Consider the following 15,083-nt stretch of genomic DNA (forward strand, 5'->3'; position numbering starts at 1 on the left):
ACATGAATTTTGTTACATTTTCTTGCAAACTACACAAATGATTATTATCACCTCTGGAGGGAAAAAAGGTAAGACTAGGAAAGATCACTAATACAATTCAGCCACAACAAAATAATGTATCCATCCAGATAAATTTGAATTTTTAAGCCTAGCCTATTTATCTTATCAATAAGTGAGATTATTTAAACCACAGGATCTAAAATACATAGGCCCAGCTCTCTCACTCAGGTAGTTCCCATACAATCTGGGGTCTATTAAAATAAGGCCTCCTTGAAAATATTTTGCTTGGGAACTGAGAACTAAAGTTTTACCACTAATATAACATAAGAGTTCACAATCTAGAAATTTACAAAAATGATTCAGTTCCCATGTTCTTAGACCAAGTACAGTATGTCTGAATGGCACGACTAACACACACAAACACGTTTAAGTCTAAATGTAAGTTTCCTAATCAACAGCGTAAGTAGCTATGATAGGATATCATGTTCTACTAGGCAAAGAAGCAGTTGACAACAGTTTTTAGAACAAGGCTAAAGATAACATAGTACGAGATAAAGTTGTACATGTAAACAATATACAGGCTACTACAGTAAATGTCAGGCCTTCCGTGTTACTAGTAGCAGTCAGTCTCCTCTAAAATAGGCAGAAGTGCCAATTCTTGTTACCTCAATTTCACAAACTACAGACTAGACATGGAAAGAAAGGAAGTGAGAGACAAAATACATGTTTATATCCACGAGGCTACAGACAATCTACAATCAGACTGAAATAATTTTATAACATAAGAGTATTTTTTCTTTCCAAAGCTGAAAATACACAGCCTTTGTCCTATCTGAAAGGTTTTTTCATCTTCCAAGAATATCAGAAACATATTCACTTTGCATTGTGACATGGTACATATACCTGCAAACTGAAAACATATAAATAACTAAAAATTCTATTTTTAAAAAGCAAAAAAAAAAATCATTCATACTACACCAGAGTACAAAAATAGTTAAGAAACTATCACATCTTACCAATACATTTCCAGAAGCTGGAGATGGAAGGAATTTATTTTCCTGAGGCAATTTGGAAACAAATGGTGGAGATTCATCTTCTATCTCCTCCAAAACAACAATACACACCCGACTCATTCGTTTAAAACACTAAATTTCAAACTATATAACAAAAGTTACAGTTGGTATAGCACAAGGAGTATGTCTTCCTCTTCTGTACACACTTGCAAACATTCTGTGTACTACAGCTGGCATTTAAAAGTTAATTTTAAACTTCAGTTTTTCCAGTGGTAATTGACCCCCACAGCTTTGAAACAGCTCTAAAATTGCCAAGTCCTATTATTCTGTTCAAAGTCACCCGTTATTTACTATATAAATTAGTAAAACCCAAAATAAAACCTTTGTAAACTAATCCCAGGTATAATCTAAATTCATTTGAAAAATTACCCTCTAAAAAATTATGCCTCTCACTTCTCGTCACAGTAGAATTGTGTTAGCACAGAGAAGTCATTGTTTGGGATGACATGACACCACTTTGTATTGACTGAAAGAAGAAGCAACTGCAATGACAGAGTCGATCCCAGCTATCTCCAATTTGGGCAAGGTCAATTTGGTTACATATAACTGGCTTTCTTTGAGCTAAAAACAGTATTTTAAAATCTCACTATTCTATCTCTACCTCGTCAAGTCTTCATTTCTTGACTTTCACTGGTCTTAATGCTGAAATACTCCAGAAAAAATCTGTCTGTGCTCAGCACAAATTCAGAACATGGAGCTCAGAGGTTGACAATTCTTTCTATGTTTAAAAAATAAACCCACTCTTCTGCATCAACAGCAAAGCTGCAATACATTTACACGCGATGAGTCAGACCACAAGGGACAATAAGAAGATTCTTGGTATTTGAAAATAGCCTGTTTAATCGAGATTTCCCAAATGACAAACATGCAGATAGCTGTATTTTCATCAATAGCACAGGCAATGCAGAGCCCTCATTCCTCCTCCATCAGGCAGCAGTTGGCTGTGGCTGCTCTAGCAAACAAACCACAACAAGAATGGTATTAGCAGGAAAAAAAAATCTTAACGGTTTGAAGAAGCTACGAAGCTCAAATAACTGTTCAAATCACTGCTTCAACCTTTTCTTCCACAAAGTAGTTTATCACTTGAGTGTTTCCTTCGATCTCTGCATGAATCCAGCTTCCATTATATAGTTCTCCTTCGGGGAAAAAAAATCCTCTGTGCATCTTCTTTCCGACTACTCTTTTATTCAAACATCTGGGTTGGTGCCAATCCAGTTTCCTTCCACTGCTAGCCTTTTTAGTAGATTTCAGATGTTTCTGTGTTCAGTAGATGATCTTGAAAAAGCCACAAACCCCTTGAATGAACTGATCGTTAAAGAGAAAGACGAAAAATCAACCACAGGACCTGAAAAATCAGCCCCACAGCAGCATTCCGACTGAGCCTAGTCTGAAGAGCAGACTGCAGACCCGCAGGATAAAATGCCTAGTAATGCTCACATGTTACACTTACCACAGAACTGAGCCACTGCTCAGGATGTAACTTCCTCTAGCCACCCCCCAAAAAGGGCCACATTTGTAAAGTCTTCACAATTAGAATGCCCATGCCAGTTCTGTGACTAATTCAGATCAAACTAAAAAATTCTTTAGCTGAAAAATGAGCGTGCTTTTAACATTTTCCACTAAAAGCCACGAAGAAATCTGGTATCCTGGTATACTGCCTCTGCTGACTAACATCCATTTATGCAAGTAAACAGTTCCAAACAGCTTAACTGTTTTCATATGTTACTGTATAGAAGCCCATTTTAACCCTTTCATGCTAACCAGAATTGTTAAAATAGATTTCCTTGCAAAACTGGTATCAGTAATATGGGGATTTAGAGATAAGAAAAAATTCACAACCAAATACATAATATAATATAGACATTTGTCTAGTTACACATATCCTTAGGCTAAACTTTCTGTGACTTAGACAATTTTGATAATTACAAGACAACAAATATTCTTCAGGAAATTTCAGACCAAAATCCCACTTTTTTTTTCCCTACTAACTGTATGGTACCAGTAAGTGTATAACCTCCTTCTATCTCAGTATCTTCATAAATAAAACAGGGATGATAATGCTTTAGCAAAGTATATACATTAGTACCTTAAAACTCTATGTAAATGAATTAGTTTATTATTAAAGAAATGAATGAGTCTTTTATGACTCTTGTAAATTTATCATTTTGACTCAGTATTGCTGTACTTCCCTTAGCATTTATTAAGTGGCTACTATGTACCAAGCACTATGCAAAGCGCTGGGGATACCAAAAAAAAGAGGAAAAAAAAAATAGACCCTGTTCTCAAGAAGCTCACACTCTAATGGGGGAGACAATATGCAAACAACTACGTACAAACAGGATATGACAAAAAATTTCTGGAAATTCTTCTATTCATATATATATATGACAGGATTCTTATTGATTTTAATCCATGATTGCTGCATATTAGCAAACAGGTACTATCTCTCTACCAGTGCCACTCATATCCTTCTCCACAGCAGCTTAGGAACTGTACTTACACCATGCTGCCTCTCCACATATCATAGAAATGAAGGTCACAAGTTAGGTTATCTATTTAAGATATTTTATAACTCTAGAAGTCTATATTCTAAATTTCACATAAAATTTTACTATAAATACATTTACGTAATGTGGACAAAGTCTTAAGAATCTATACTACCTTTATGAAGTAGGTCCTTACTTTGAGGTTCAAGTGATGGAATAAGAGAATAAGGAGGCGAATAAGCATTTATGTAGCACTACCTACGTGCCAGGCACTGTGCTAAGTACTTTTTATTAATATTATCTCATTTGATCCTCAAAACAATCCTGAGAGGTAGTATCACCATTCTACAATTGGGGAAATTGAGACAAACAGGTTAAGTGACTTGCCCAGGGTTACACAACAAGCAAAGTTATCTGAGGCCAGATTTTAACTCAGGTCTCCCTGAGTACAGGCCCAGGCTCTATTTACTGCCCCTCTAATGTCCTACAATCGAGACTGTTATTTACTTGGCTCCCAGAACATGCTCCTTCCTTGCTCAGTGAGTCAAGTCTTTCTCCACCACAACCCCTGCTGGCCTCTTATTAGAAGACTTGAACACACATGTTCCCACCTGGTTGCACTTTCACTCATACTCCAACTTGGTATGAGGGGGAACTGGAAGACTCCTGGCTTTTCACTGCCATTTCCAGATTCTCCCTCTACCATCATCACTCTGCAACCTATTCTTGGAGGTACATGCTTTCCAAATTTATCACCCAATCCAGATCCTCCACAACCCCCCACACCACCATCAATCTCCCTTCTCCCTCAATGAGTTCAGTGTCTGGCGGGATCACAATCTTTCTCTCCACAATTCTGGCCCTCATACTAAAGACTTCAACACACATACTGATTGGATGCTCCTTCAAACACCCTAACATTACCTGCTCAGTTCCCATGACCAATTTATTCCTTTATGTCACCTCAGCTACAAACAATGGCAGTCATATCCTTGATAAGGTTATCACAAGCAAGTGGTCTATTTTCATGTTAACTCAGAAATTTCTTTATCTCATAATTTTTTATCAAACCTATCTTTCCCCATGCCTTACAACCCTGACTCTTTTCTTCAGCTTCCTGACTACCATTCCCTCCACCCCTCAGGTCTTTCCTAGGTTCTAACTCCTCCACTGGCTACACTGCCCCAATTTTTCTACATTAACTCCTTGGTGAACTATCCTTTTCTCTTTTCCAATCCCTGACCAGGCCTTGCCAAACTCCCACCATCTGCCACTTTCATTCCAAGAGCCACTGACTGGAGCTCAGGAAAATCACCAATGGTGATGAGATCCACTACCATGTTACACAATCTCAACTGGACCCTTACGACAGCAAGGCAATCATTCTACAACTCCCTAACTGGTTCAACATTCCACTCTCCAAAGTGCTGCTCCAAACTCCATGTCTCCTCAAGACTTCCGCTTCGCCGTGTGTGTCCAACCCTTCCTTCCATGCTCGACTTCCCCAATGAACTCCCTCTTATGTCGTCTTCCTCGTCTCACATCACTCAGACATCCTAAGTTACTTAACCTCAGTTAATCTCAAACATGCTTCAGTTTCCTCAACTGTAAAATGGAGACCTACTTCCCAGAGTTGTAGTAATGATCGAATGAGAAATCTGTAAAGTGCTTAGTACAGTGCATAGCACAGATAAATGCCACTAGCTATTATTACTGTGTCTCCCCAATCATTACAACCTCAACTGATTCTATTACACTTGACAGGAGTCATCCTTTATTTTTCCTCCCTTTTGGGAGACTAAACTCCTTGAGAAAATGATCCACACTTGTTGCCTCTTTTAAAAGACTCTGTGTCTCTTCTAAAATCTTCTGCATTCTGGCTTCCAGCCTCATTATTAAACTGAAACTGCCTTCTCCAAACTTATCAATGATCTCTTAATTGCCAAAGTGAATGGCTTTTTCTCAGTTTTCATCGTTTTTTTACTTCTCTGCACCATTTGACACTGTTGAGTACCCTCTCCTTTTGGATACTCTCTTCTCCCAAGGTTTCAATGACACTGCTTTTTCTGCTCCTCTGCCTCCCTTTCCTGTTTCTCTCTTCTGATTCTCCTCTTATCTGACCAACAGCTGCTTTGTCAGTCTCACTTGCTTATTCTTCATCCATGTCATGCCCACTAAGCATGACTCTACTCTGGTGGACCTTCTTCCCTTTCCCTTCAATATTACCTTACTCAGGATCACAATCATCTCCCCTGGGCTCAGTTATCATCTCTGTGTAGATGATTCCAAAATCTATAAACACTCCTAGCTCTACTTGAGCTCTAGTCTCCTATCATCAACTGTCTTTTAGACACCTTGAACGTTACGGCCCCTCGGCATCTCAAATGCAACATGTCTAAAACAGAACTCATTGCTTCTCAGCTTCTCTACTACAGCTGAATACTACCACCAACCTCAGGGCCAATGAGGCCAGCAACCGTGGCAACACCCTAACTCCTAACTCCCACTCCCCTCACATATCTAATCTATTATCCAGTCTTGTCATTTCTTCTTCCATATCGGTCCCCTTCTCTCCACTAGCACAGCCAACAATCTAGTGCACGCTTCATTACCTTTTGCCTGGACTACTGCAACAGCCTTCTAGTTATTCTCCCTGCCTCAAGTCTCTCTCCCCACCCCAATGTATTCTCCCCCTGAGCTCCAGTGGTTCTCTGTTATACCCAGTGTTAAACAGAAACTGCTTGGCATAGTAGCATATCCCTTCAACAGGTCAGCCCCACTAATCAAAAGTTAAGGATATATGGTGATATAGTACTCAGGTACTATATGAACACATACAAAATATTCTTTACACAAATGCAGATCTAAATAACAAATAAATCTAAATCTAAATTGAAGAAATATTAATTGCTCATTTTAAGCTGAGCCAATAATAAAGTGACAATATTACCTAAATTAATTTACTTTTCCAGTGCCATATCAATCAAACTACCAAAGGATTACTTTATAGACTTAGAAAAACAATAAAAATTCATCTGGAGGAACAAAAGGAAAAGAATCTCAAGGAAATTAATGGAGAAAAAATCAGAAGGAAAAGGACCCAGAAATTCCAGATACCAAGCAATGATCATCAAAACAACAGGTTAAGAAATAGACAGAGGGGGCAGCTAGGTGGAGCAGTAGATAGAGCACCGGCCGGGGATTCAGGAGGGCCTGAATTCAAATCCAGCCTCAGACACCTAACACTTACTAGCTGTGTGACCCTGGGCAAGTCACTTAACCCCCACTGCCCAACAAAAAAACAAAAAACAAAACAAACAAAAAAAACCAACCAAGAATTAGAGAGAAGTTAATCAGTGGAATAGATTGCCTACAATATACAATGCAAATGGGCACTCTAGCCAAGTATCTGATAAACCTGAGTATCCCAGCTTTGGGGCAAAAATTCACTATCTGACAAAAATTGTTAAGGAAAAATGGAAAACAGACTGGAAGAAACCAGGTATAGACCAACATCTCACATCTCTACAAGATGAGCTCCAAATTCATGACTTAGACATAACAAATTACCTGTAACCTTAGAGAGAGAGGAAGAGTTCATGACTAAAAAAACAGAAAAAGGTCACAGAAGATAAAATGTACAATTTTGATTACATAAAATTAACAAGTTTTTGCATAAACAAAACCAATGCAGCCAAAATTAGAAGAGAAGCAGGTACATGGGGGGAGGGAATCTGTTAACAAGTTTCTCTGATAAAGGTCTCATTTCCAAGATATATAGGGAATTAACTCATATTTGTAAATAAGAATCATTCTCCAATTGATAAATAGTCAATGGGCATAAAGAGATTTTTAGGGGAAGAAATCTAAGTTATTAATAGACATATAAAAAAATCTAAATCACTAAGAGGGGAACCTAGGAGGCAAAGCAGTACAGCATCGGGCCCAGAGTCAGGAAGACCAGAGTTCAAATTTGTCCTCAGACACTTACTTGCTAGCTAGCTATGTGACCCTGAGTTAGTTACTTAACCCTGTTTATTTCAGTTTCCTCACATGTAAAATGAGCTGGACAGGGAATGGAAAACCACTCAATTATCTTTGCCAAGAAAACCCCCAAATGGGGTCACAAAGAATCTCAAACCACTGAACACCACTGATAAGAACCAAGGAAGTTTTTTGGGGGCAGCTAGGAGGTGCAATGGATAGAGTGAAGGACCTGCAGTCAGGAAGACCTGAGTTCCAAATCCTGCCTCAGACACTTACTACCTATGTGACCCTGGGCAAGTCACTTAACCCTGTTTGCCTCCATTCCGTCATCTCTAAAATGAGCTGGAGAAGGAAATGACAAACTACTCCAGTATCTTTGCCAACAAAACCCCAATGGGGTCACAAAGAGTTGGGAATGACTGAAACAACTGAACAACAACAACAATCACTAAGAATTATAGAAATGCAAATTACAACTTTGAGGTTGGCAGAGCTGACAAAAAAAATAAAAATGGCAAATGCTGGAAAGGCTGTGGGGAAAACAGATATATTAATGCACTGTAATAGTAAAGCTATGAACTGGTCCAGACACTGGAAAACAATTTGGAACTATGGCCCCATGCTATTAAAGCTATTAAACTGTGTACATCCTTTGACCCAGAAAAGACCACTACTAGATCTATACCCAAAGGTCAAAGAAAAAGGAAAAGGTGCAAAATTATTTATAGCAGCTCTTTCTGCAGTGACAAAAAATTAGAAACTGAGGGGATATCCATCAATTAGGGAATGGCTGAACAAGTTACAGTACATGAATGTGATAGAATACTATTGTGCTATAAGAAATAATGAAGGGGGTAGTTTCAGAGAAACCTGGAAAGACTTGTATAACTGACAGATACAGTGTGAAGTAAGCAGAACCAGAAAAATAATTTCTATAGTAACAATAACACTGTAAATAAAGATAATCAATTCAACAATAATATTGTAAAGATAATCAACTCTAACCAACACAACAACTATTATTCCAGAGGAACACCGACCCCACCTCTTCCAATGCCCCCTCCCCTGTTCCCATTTTCCCCCCTTGGTAAAGAGACTTGAAAATGCAGATTGAAACTTTTTTTGGGAAAGGGGAGACAATGTGGGAATTTTGGGGGGGGGCAAGAACTTAACTACACCTATTTATAACAAGGGATTGTTTTTCTTGTTTTCAGGGGGATGGGGGAGAAGTGGAAAAATTTAATCTGAAAAAATTTAACACAACAATTTCTCTAAATGTCCAATCACCATATCATGATCACCATCAGTGTTATAGAAATATTAACACCTGAAAAGAATACAATAGTACTCTGGTTCATTTTCCCCCTAATCTGCCCAAAGTATAATTTTTTATGAAATGGACTAATTTATTTTATGGTCCCCTAATTTGCACAATTCCATAATAAAAAATAATTATCGATACATCGACATTAATTAGGTTTTAACAGTGAACCTCAGAAGTCACCATTGTAATGATTAATATTTATGACAATAATGGACAATTTTAGAATAAGAAATCACTGATAAGGAAAATCACATAACATCTAAGTCATTGTTTCCCAGCTAGCATCCTGAAGACATTACTCATATATCCTGGCAAACATTTCCCTCCACAATTCAGTTCCTGCTTTTCCTCTATAGACTGGCCAATGCTGCCCTGACTACCTTTTCTTTTGTTAACCCTCATCCTCTTTTCAGCATCCTCTTTGCCTAACCGGAACTCAGTAATGAAAGCAGCACTAGACCTGAAACCTAAGCCTTCTAACTCCCAGTCCTAGCTTCAGTATCTCCTAGATGTATGAACCTTGCAAGTCATATAACCTGTTTTTTCTTCACATGCAGGTCAGTTTTTTTATATGTAAAATAATCATAATATTTATACTACTTGTATACTTAAGAGGACCCTTGGGTGGAAAGCACTTTGTACACCTTAAAATTCAATATTAATGCAAGTTATCATTTTTCTTACTATTCTCAGAGAATTGTATCAAATAAGGTAAATCTGTAGCATAAAGTATTCCCCTTCCTCTACACTGTCCCAATTACTTTGCCATAGTTGCTGATTTTATACACAGGAGTTCTTTTCTCTTCCTTTTCTCAACATTATTGCAACATGACATAGTTTTTTCAAAAGACTAGTTTCCCCACTTCTTGCATTTTCTGTTGGTGGATTCGTGTCCTTTTTTACTCCTCATACACCCTCATATCAAATCAATTGTGACAAAGGAAATGTGATTTTCAAAAATTAAAAGAATAATATGCACTAAACTCTATAGCACCTTAGGCAAGTAAGTCACTGGATTCCTATTTCCTCATCTAAAAAATGAGCAGAATACTTATGCTACTGACATCATGGGTCTAGCATAAATGTCAAATGAAATACATAAAGCACCACTTAAAGTACATGAACATCAGAAATTAGGAAGGCAGCAAGATATAATAGAAAGACTAGAGAAGTAAAAGTCAGGAGGCCTGGGTCCTGGACAAAGCTCTTTCACTAACTGTCAGACCTTGAACAAGCTAATTCTCCTCTCTGTAAACTAGATCACCTCTAAGGTCCATGACCAAATCTAAATCTCTTTATGATCTTATGAGTATAGTCTAAGGATTGAAAACCTAACAACCTGTCCCTATTTAAATCTCAATGGAGTTCCTAGCAAATATTGTTCAAATGGAACCCAGATCTATTTTATACAAATATTTATCACACAAGGTGTATGCTTACATACCCCATAAGAGGGACAGATAATTGCCAAGAATTAGTTGAAGCAGGACAATATCACAGCATGTGCAGACATTAATCAATACATCTACTTGAATAAATATATTATTTTGAAAGTCCTGAGAAATAGCATGTACAGGGAAGCCTCCATCTACAAAGAACTTCTAAGGCCCACTAGTGAATTCCAATATAACCTTGTAAATAGTCCCTAAATTTTGATAGTCATATTTCTGAAGCAAATTATTAAAACTTGAGACAAACTACAACCCTAATATAGTAGTATCATTGGGGAAATAAATTGTTCTAGGTAAATCAATTTTCCAGTTAACTTTCTAAACAGCATTTTAACATTTTCTTTTTTGTAGAAATCTTTCTATAGCATTATTCTTTCTTTTCTTAGTAAGCTGAAGACAATTTTGTTGATGAATTTGGCTCATCATTATCAGCATCAACTATACTGTGGACTCTGCTGTGAGAATAACTAGGCTGCATTCCCTAATTTGATAATGTGTGCAGTCTTGAGCATGTGAAATCACTTCTCAGTGTCAGTTTCCTCAATTACTAAACAGAAATGATACTACTACTTACACTTCCCACCTAAGTCATAAAGCCTATACAGGGTATCTCAAAAATCTTGATGCAGTTTTAAGCTCCTGAAGCTTAAATAAAGCCTTTACTCATTTCCTTTTCACTTCTAATCTCCTAAAGCTTAAAACTGAATTAAGACTCTTGGAACATATAAATCTTCTTGTATAAGTATCATGCCCTGAGAAGCTCTATCGTGGCATATAATCTAGTTTCTGTTGATGCTATTTCCTTGAATCTAGCTATCAGCTGTCACTTCTTAGGAACCTATGGCCCTTCTAGGAACTTTCCCGGCTCCCCACCCCACTTAAAATTTTCTATCTACTGTCATCTAAAGAACTAAAAGTTGCCAAGGGAAAGCATATTATCAAATTTGTTAAAAGTCAGTAACCTGAATCTCATATACAATGCTCATATTAGACCCTGGCTAGATGGTGGCTATACCTCTTTCTTCTAGATTAAAATTCATTCGCTCTGGGATTTACTTTTGCTCAAAGAATGCTCAGAGACGTCTTCCAATACTTGAAGTTTTGCAGCTGGATAGTTGAAGTTCTCATAAAATGTATACAATCCATATGCCAGCATGTTTATTTTCTCTGTTATGAAATACATTATCTTTATAGGAAACATAACTGAGTTGTGGTAAAGTTCTAAATTGTCCATACTTTCAAATTAACAGAAGCTTACCAATCTAAACCAATTGTAATTACAAAATCTGCCTAATTTCCATCCTAAATTAATGAAATGTTTAACTTCAGAATGTCATCAAAGCCATACATACATGTTTAAGCACCTGTCTTCTAGGATTTTGCTTTAACCTTATGTTGCCTAACATCTCTATACAAATTACTCCCAAACTATGTTAACAAATCACTCTCCCAAGAGCTCCCACACCACACTTGCAACCATTTGCTGGGGACGCCCACCTGGATGATTTACTAGCACCATAAACAATGGCTAAAATTTAACGTAATACCTTCCATCCAAAATATGTACCTTCCCCACAATTTCTCCTTTTCAATTAATGGCCCCACTTCCTGTCCCGTTTCCTCCCCCGCATAATCATGAGTCACATCTTTGACTCCTCCTCTCTCAACTCATACATTTGATCAGTTAAATCCTCTCATTTTAACCTAATGTAACTCATATCTGGGTCCTCCTTCTCACTTCATCACAAACTGTCCCAAAGTCGTGAAGGTCTTCCCTTATTTCTTTTTCACTTAGACTAACCCAGCAATCTCTCTAAAGAATCACTATGATTATGTCAGTATTTCAATAAGTCTATCAAGTCAAGTAGAAAACTAGCATTCAAGGCCCCCTACAATCTGACTCCTATATACTGCTCCTGATTCCACTTTCCATATTCCAGCTGTTCAATGTCACTCTGCCCTGTCATATGTCTCACTACATCTGCTCATGCCAGCAGTCCCTGTGCCCAAATGCACACTGGGGCCCATCCATGTTCTGTTTTCCTTCCAAGCCCAACTAAGATGCCACCTCACTCCCTGATAATACCACTGAGTCAAAAGTGATCTCTCCTCTTGCTCTTCAAATGTCTCACCACATTTTGTCTCTACTTATTTTGCACATGCTCATTCGATTTGTCCTTTCTTCTCACATCTCACCCCAAATTGTATCATAAGCTACTTGAGGGCAGGGACTGTTTTTAGTTATTGTTTTTTGTCTTGTCTTTGTAATACCAAGTGCCTAGACTTCATAAATGTTTGTTGAATGAACACTATGAATATTAATTCTACTGTAAATCAAATTAATTGGTATTGAATGTCTATGCTACTTCTTATACAAAAATCTCCCACGTGGACTTCACATTTCAAAAATTACAGTTTACTATAAACATATTCCCATTTCTCATAATTAATGGGTTCCCTAATAACATAACTTTACATGAAACAACCTTATAGAGGGCAGGCACTTAGTTCCAAAGAAACAATGTTATTAATGGAAGATATATTCCTGACCAAGTCAAATTCAGACTATAGAAATTTAAGATTAGCATAGAGAAACCTACAACTCTATCATCTTCGTAGAGTTAATGCCAACTGCCCTCTTCTTAAATACCCCTAAAGAAATCTTTCCTCTTCTTCTACTGGCAGATAATGCGGGTTATAAAGGATGCCTCCATATATGCTCCATGGTGTGTCTGGCCTGGGGGAGTGGGGAAGGCAGGTAATTAGAAGAAAGAGCAATAGTAAAGGTTAGGAAAACAACCATGCCATTCCTCAAGTGGTAGGATCAAAGTATGGCCTCTCCAAGTCCCTCTGCCCTCAAGGAGTTTAAGATCTAAGCTATTTAGCTTAGATGGGGGGGGGGGGGGAGGAAGTGTTGCAAAGTATGCTGTTCAAAGAGCAAAACCAAACAGTAGCTGATGGTAAATAAAGTTAGCTGGATAAAGGGATGCCTTCACTGCTCCAGCCTCTAGCCTCCAATCAGAGGGAAGAGGCAACTGAGGGTGCTGAAAAGGTGATGAGTATGATGAGCTCATCTCATCCTAAGGGAGACATGATGTTCCTCAAGTAAGGTCTTCGTTGTGCCTCTTATTTTTCTTTTTTTCTGGATAGTTTGCTCATGAATCCTGTCTTCTTAGGCCTCCATCTTATCACTGCTGTCACCTCTCAGCAGCATTTGACACTATTAAACACCCTCTTCTCTTGGCTATTAACTCCTCTCTGGGTTTTTGGATCTCCTCCTACTTGCCTAACCTCTCCTTAGAATCCATCCATTATCCATCCCCCTCCTCATAGCAGGGACTCAGAGGCTTCCAAGACACAAAGAAATTTCACTTCCTGATCAATACTACTTGAAACAGCTTTTTTGACTCATCCAGACTTTTAACTCCTGCTGCATCCAAGTTGTCATAATCTGTCATAATCACTTGCCCAGAGCAGACACAAGCTCCACAAGTGTGATAGTTAAAAAAAGGATAACGTGACCTTGGGCTGCAATGAGAGGCATAGGGTACAGAATGAAGAAGGTAAATATTACCTTGGTTAGACCATATTTTAAGTATTGTGTCCGGTTCTGAGTACCACATTTTGGAAGGGGGGAAACTGGGATCAACCAACCAATCAAACATTTATTAAGTCCCTACTATGTATTAGGCACTGTGCTAAGCAATGGGGATACAAAAAGAGGCAAAAGACCGTACTTGTCCTCAATCCTTGTTCACAATCGAAGGGGGAGACAATATGCAAACAAATATATAAACAAAGCAAGCTCTATACAGGATGAACAGGAAATAATTAGCAGAGGGAAAGCACTAGAATTAAAGTAGGGCTGGAGAAAGCTTCCTGTAAAAAACAGAAATTTAATCGCACTCCAGGGAAGTCAGCAGGCAGAGTTGAGGAGTGAGTACTCTCTGGCATGTGGGACAGCCAGAGAAAATGTCAGCAGTTGAATGATCTAGAATAGCTTGTTTGTGGAGCAAATAGGCCAGTATCACTGGACTGAAAAGCTATGTGGAGGGAAGTATGGTGTAAGAAGACTGAAAAGGTAGGAGGGGGCTACTCCAGTATCTTCGCCAAGAAAACCCAAAAAAGGACACAAAGAGTTGGACACGACTGAAAAATGAACTGAATCCCTCAGACTGTGAGCTCCTAGTTTTGTTGCTTGTATATATTTTGTTGTTTTTGTTGTGGGTGGGGTTGGGTTTTTTTAAATCTTTCTTTGTACTGCCAGAGCTGAGCATAGTGCCTGGCACATAGTCATTAACCTAACTGAACGAATGGCTGTCCCTCAGGCCTGGAATGCTCTCCCTCCTCATCTCAGCTCAAGCCCTACCTTGTCCAAGAGGCCTTTCCCAGTCATCCTTAAAAGCCAGTATCTTCTTTCTGAGATTACACACAATTTACCTTTTATATATTTTGTTCAGTAGTTCTATGACTTTTCTTCATGATGGGTCCTCTTTCATAAACCAATACATCTCATTTAGTATTAATAGTATCTATTTTATATAATGTACTAACAGTTAACAGCCTTAAAAATAGTTTGTTCTCTGAGGGAAGTGTGTCCCCTGCAATCTGTTTATACTATTCGTTTACTAATCAAATCTTTTTTCATAGACATTACATAAAGTAAAGCTAATACCTAGCCTACATCAAATTGTCATATTCCTCTAAATTACTAAATTCTGAAAAAAGTAAAAGGAAACTGAAAAAACTCATATCTAACAGA

At 38.0% G+C, this 15,083-nt stretch overlaps 1 protein-coding gene across 5 annotated transcripts in view; it reads right to left on the reverse strand.

Annotated features, from left to right (window-relative positions):
• The window catches only part of ANKRD28 (ankyrin repeat domain 28), a 200,390-nt gene that overhangs the window by 136,785 nt on the left and 48,522 nt on the right, over nt 1-15,083 (reverse strand). For 2 of the 5 annotated variants that reach the window (XM_027872241.1, XM_027872245.1), the window contains exon 1: nt 1,017-2,463. The exons of 2 other annotated variants lie outside the window; for them this stretch is intronic. In XM_027872241.1, the coding sequence (XP_027728042.1) occupies nt 1,017-1,133 (117 nt within the window). In that variant the 5' untranslated portion in view covers nt 1,134-2,463. Of the gene's footprint in view, nt 1-1,016; nt 2,464-15,083 lie in introns of those variants that run through there. One more of the 5 variants, XM_027872243.1, reaches the window with a different exon arrangement.

Source organism: Vombatus ursinus, unplaced genomic scaffold (genome assembly GCF_900497805.2).
Source record: "Vombatus ursinus unplaced genomic scaffold, bare-nosed wombat genome assembly UNPS02014799.1, whole genome shotgun sequence".
Classification (NCBI taxonomy): domain Eukaryota; kingdom Metazoa; phylum Chordata; class Mammalia; order Diprotodontia; family Vombatidae; genus Vombatus; species Vombatus ursinus.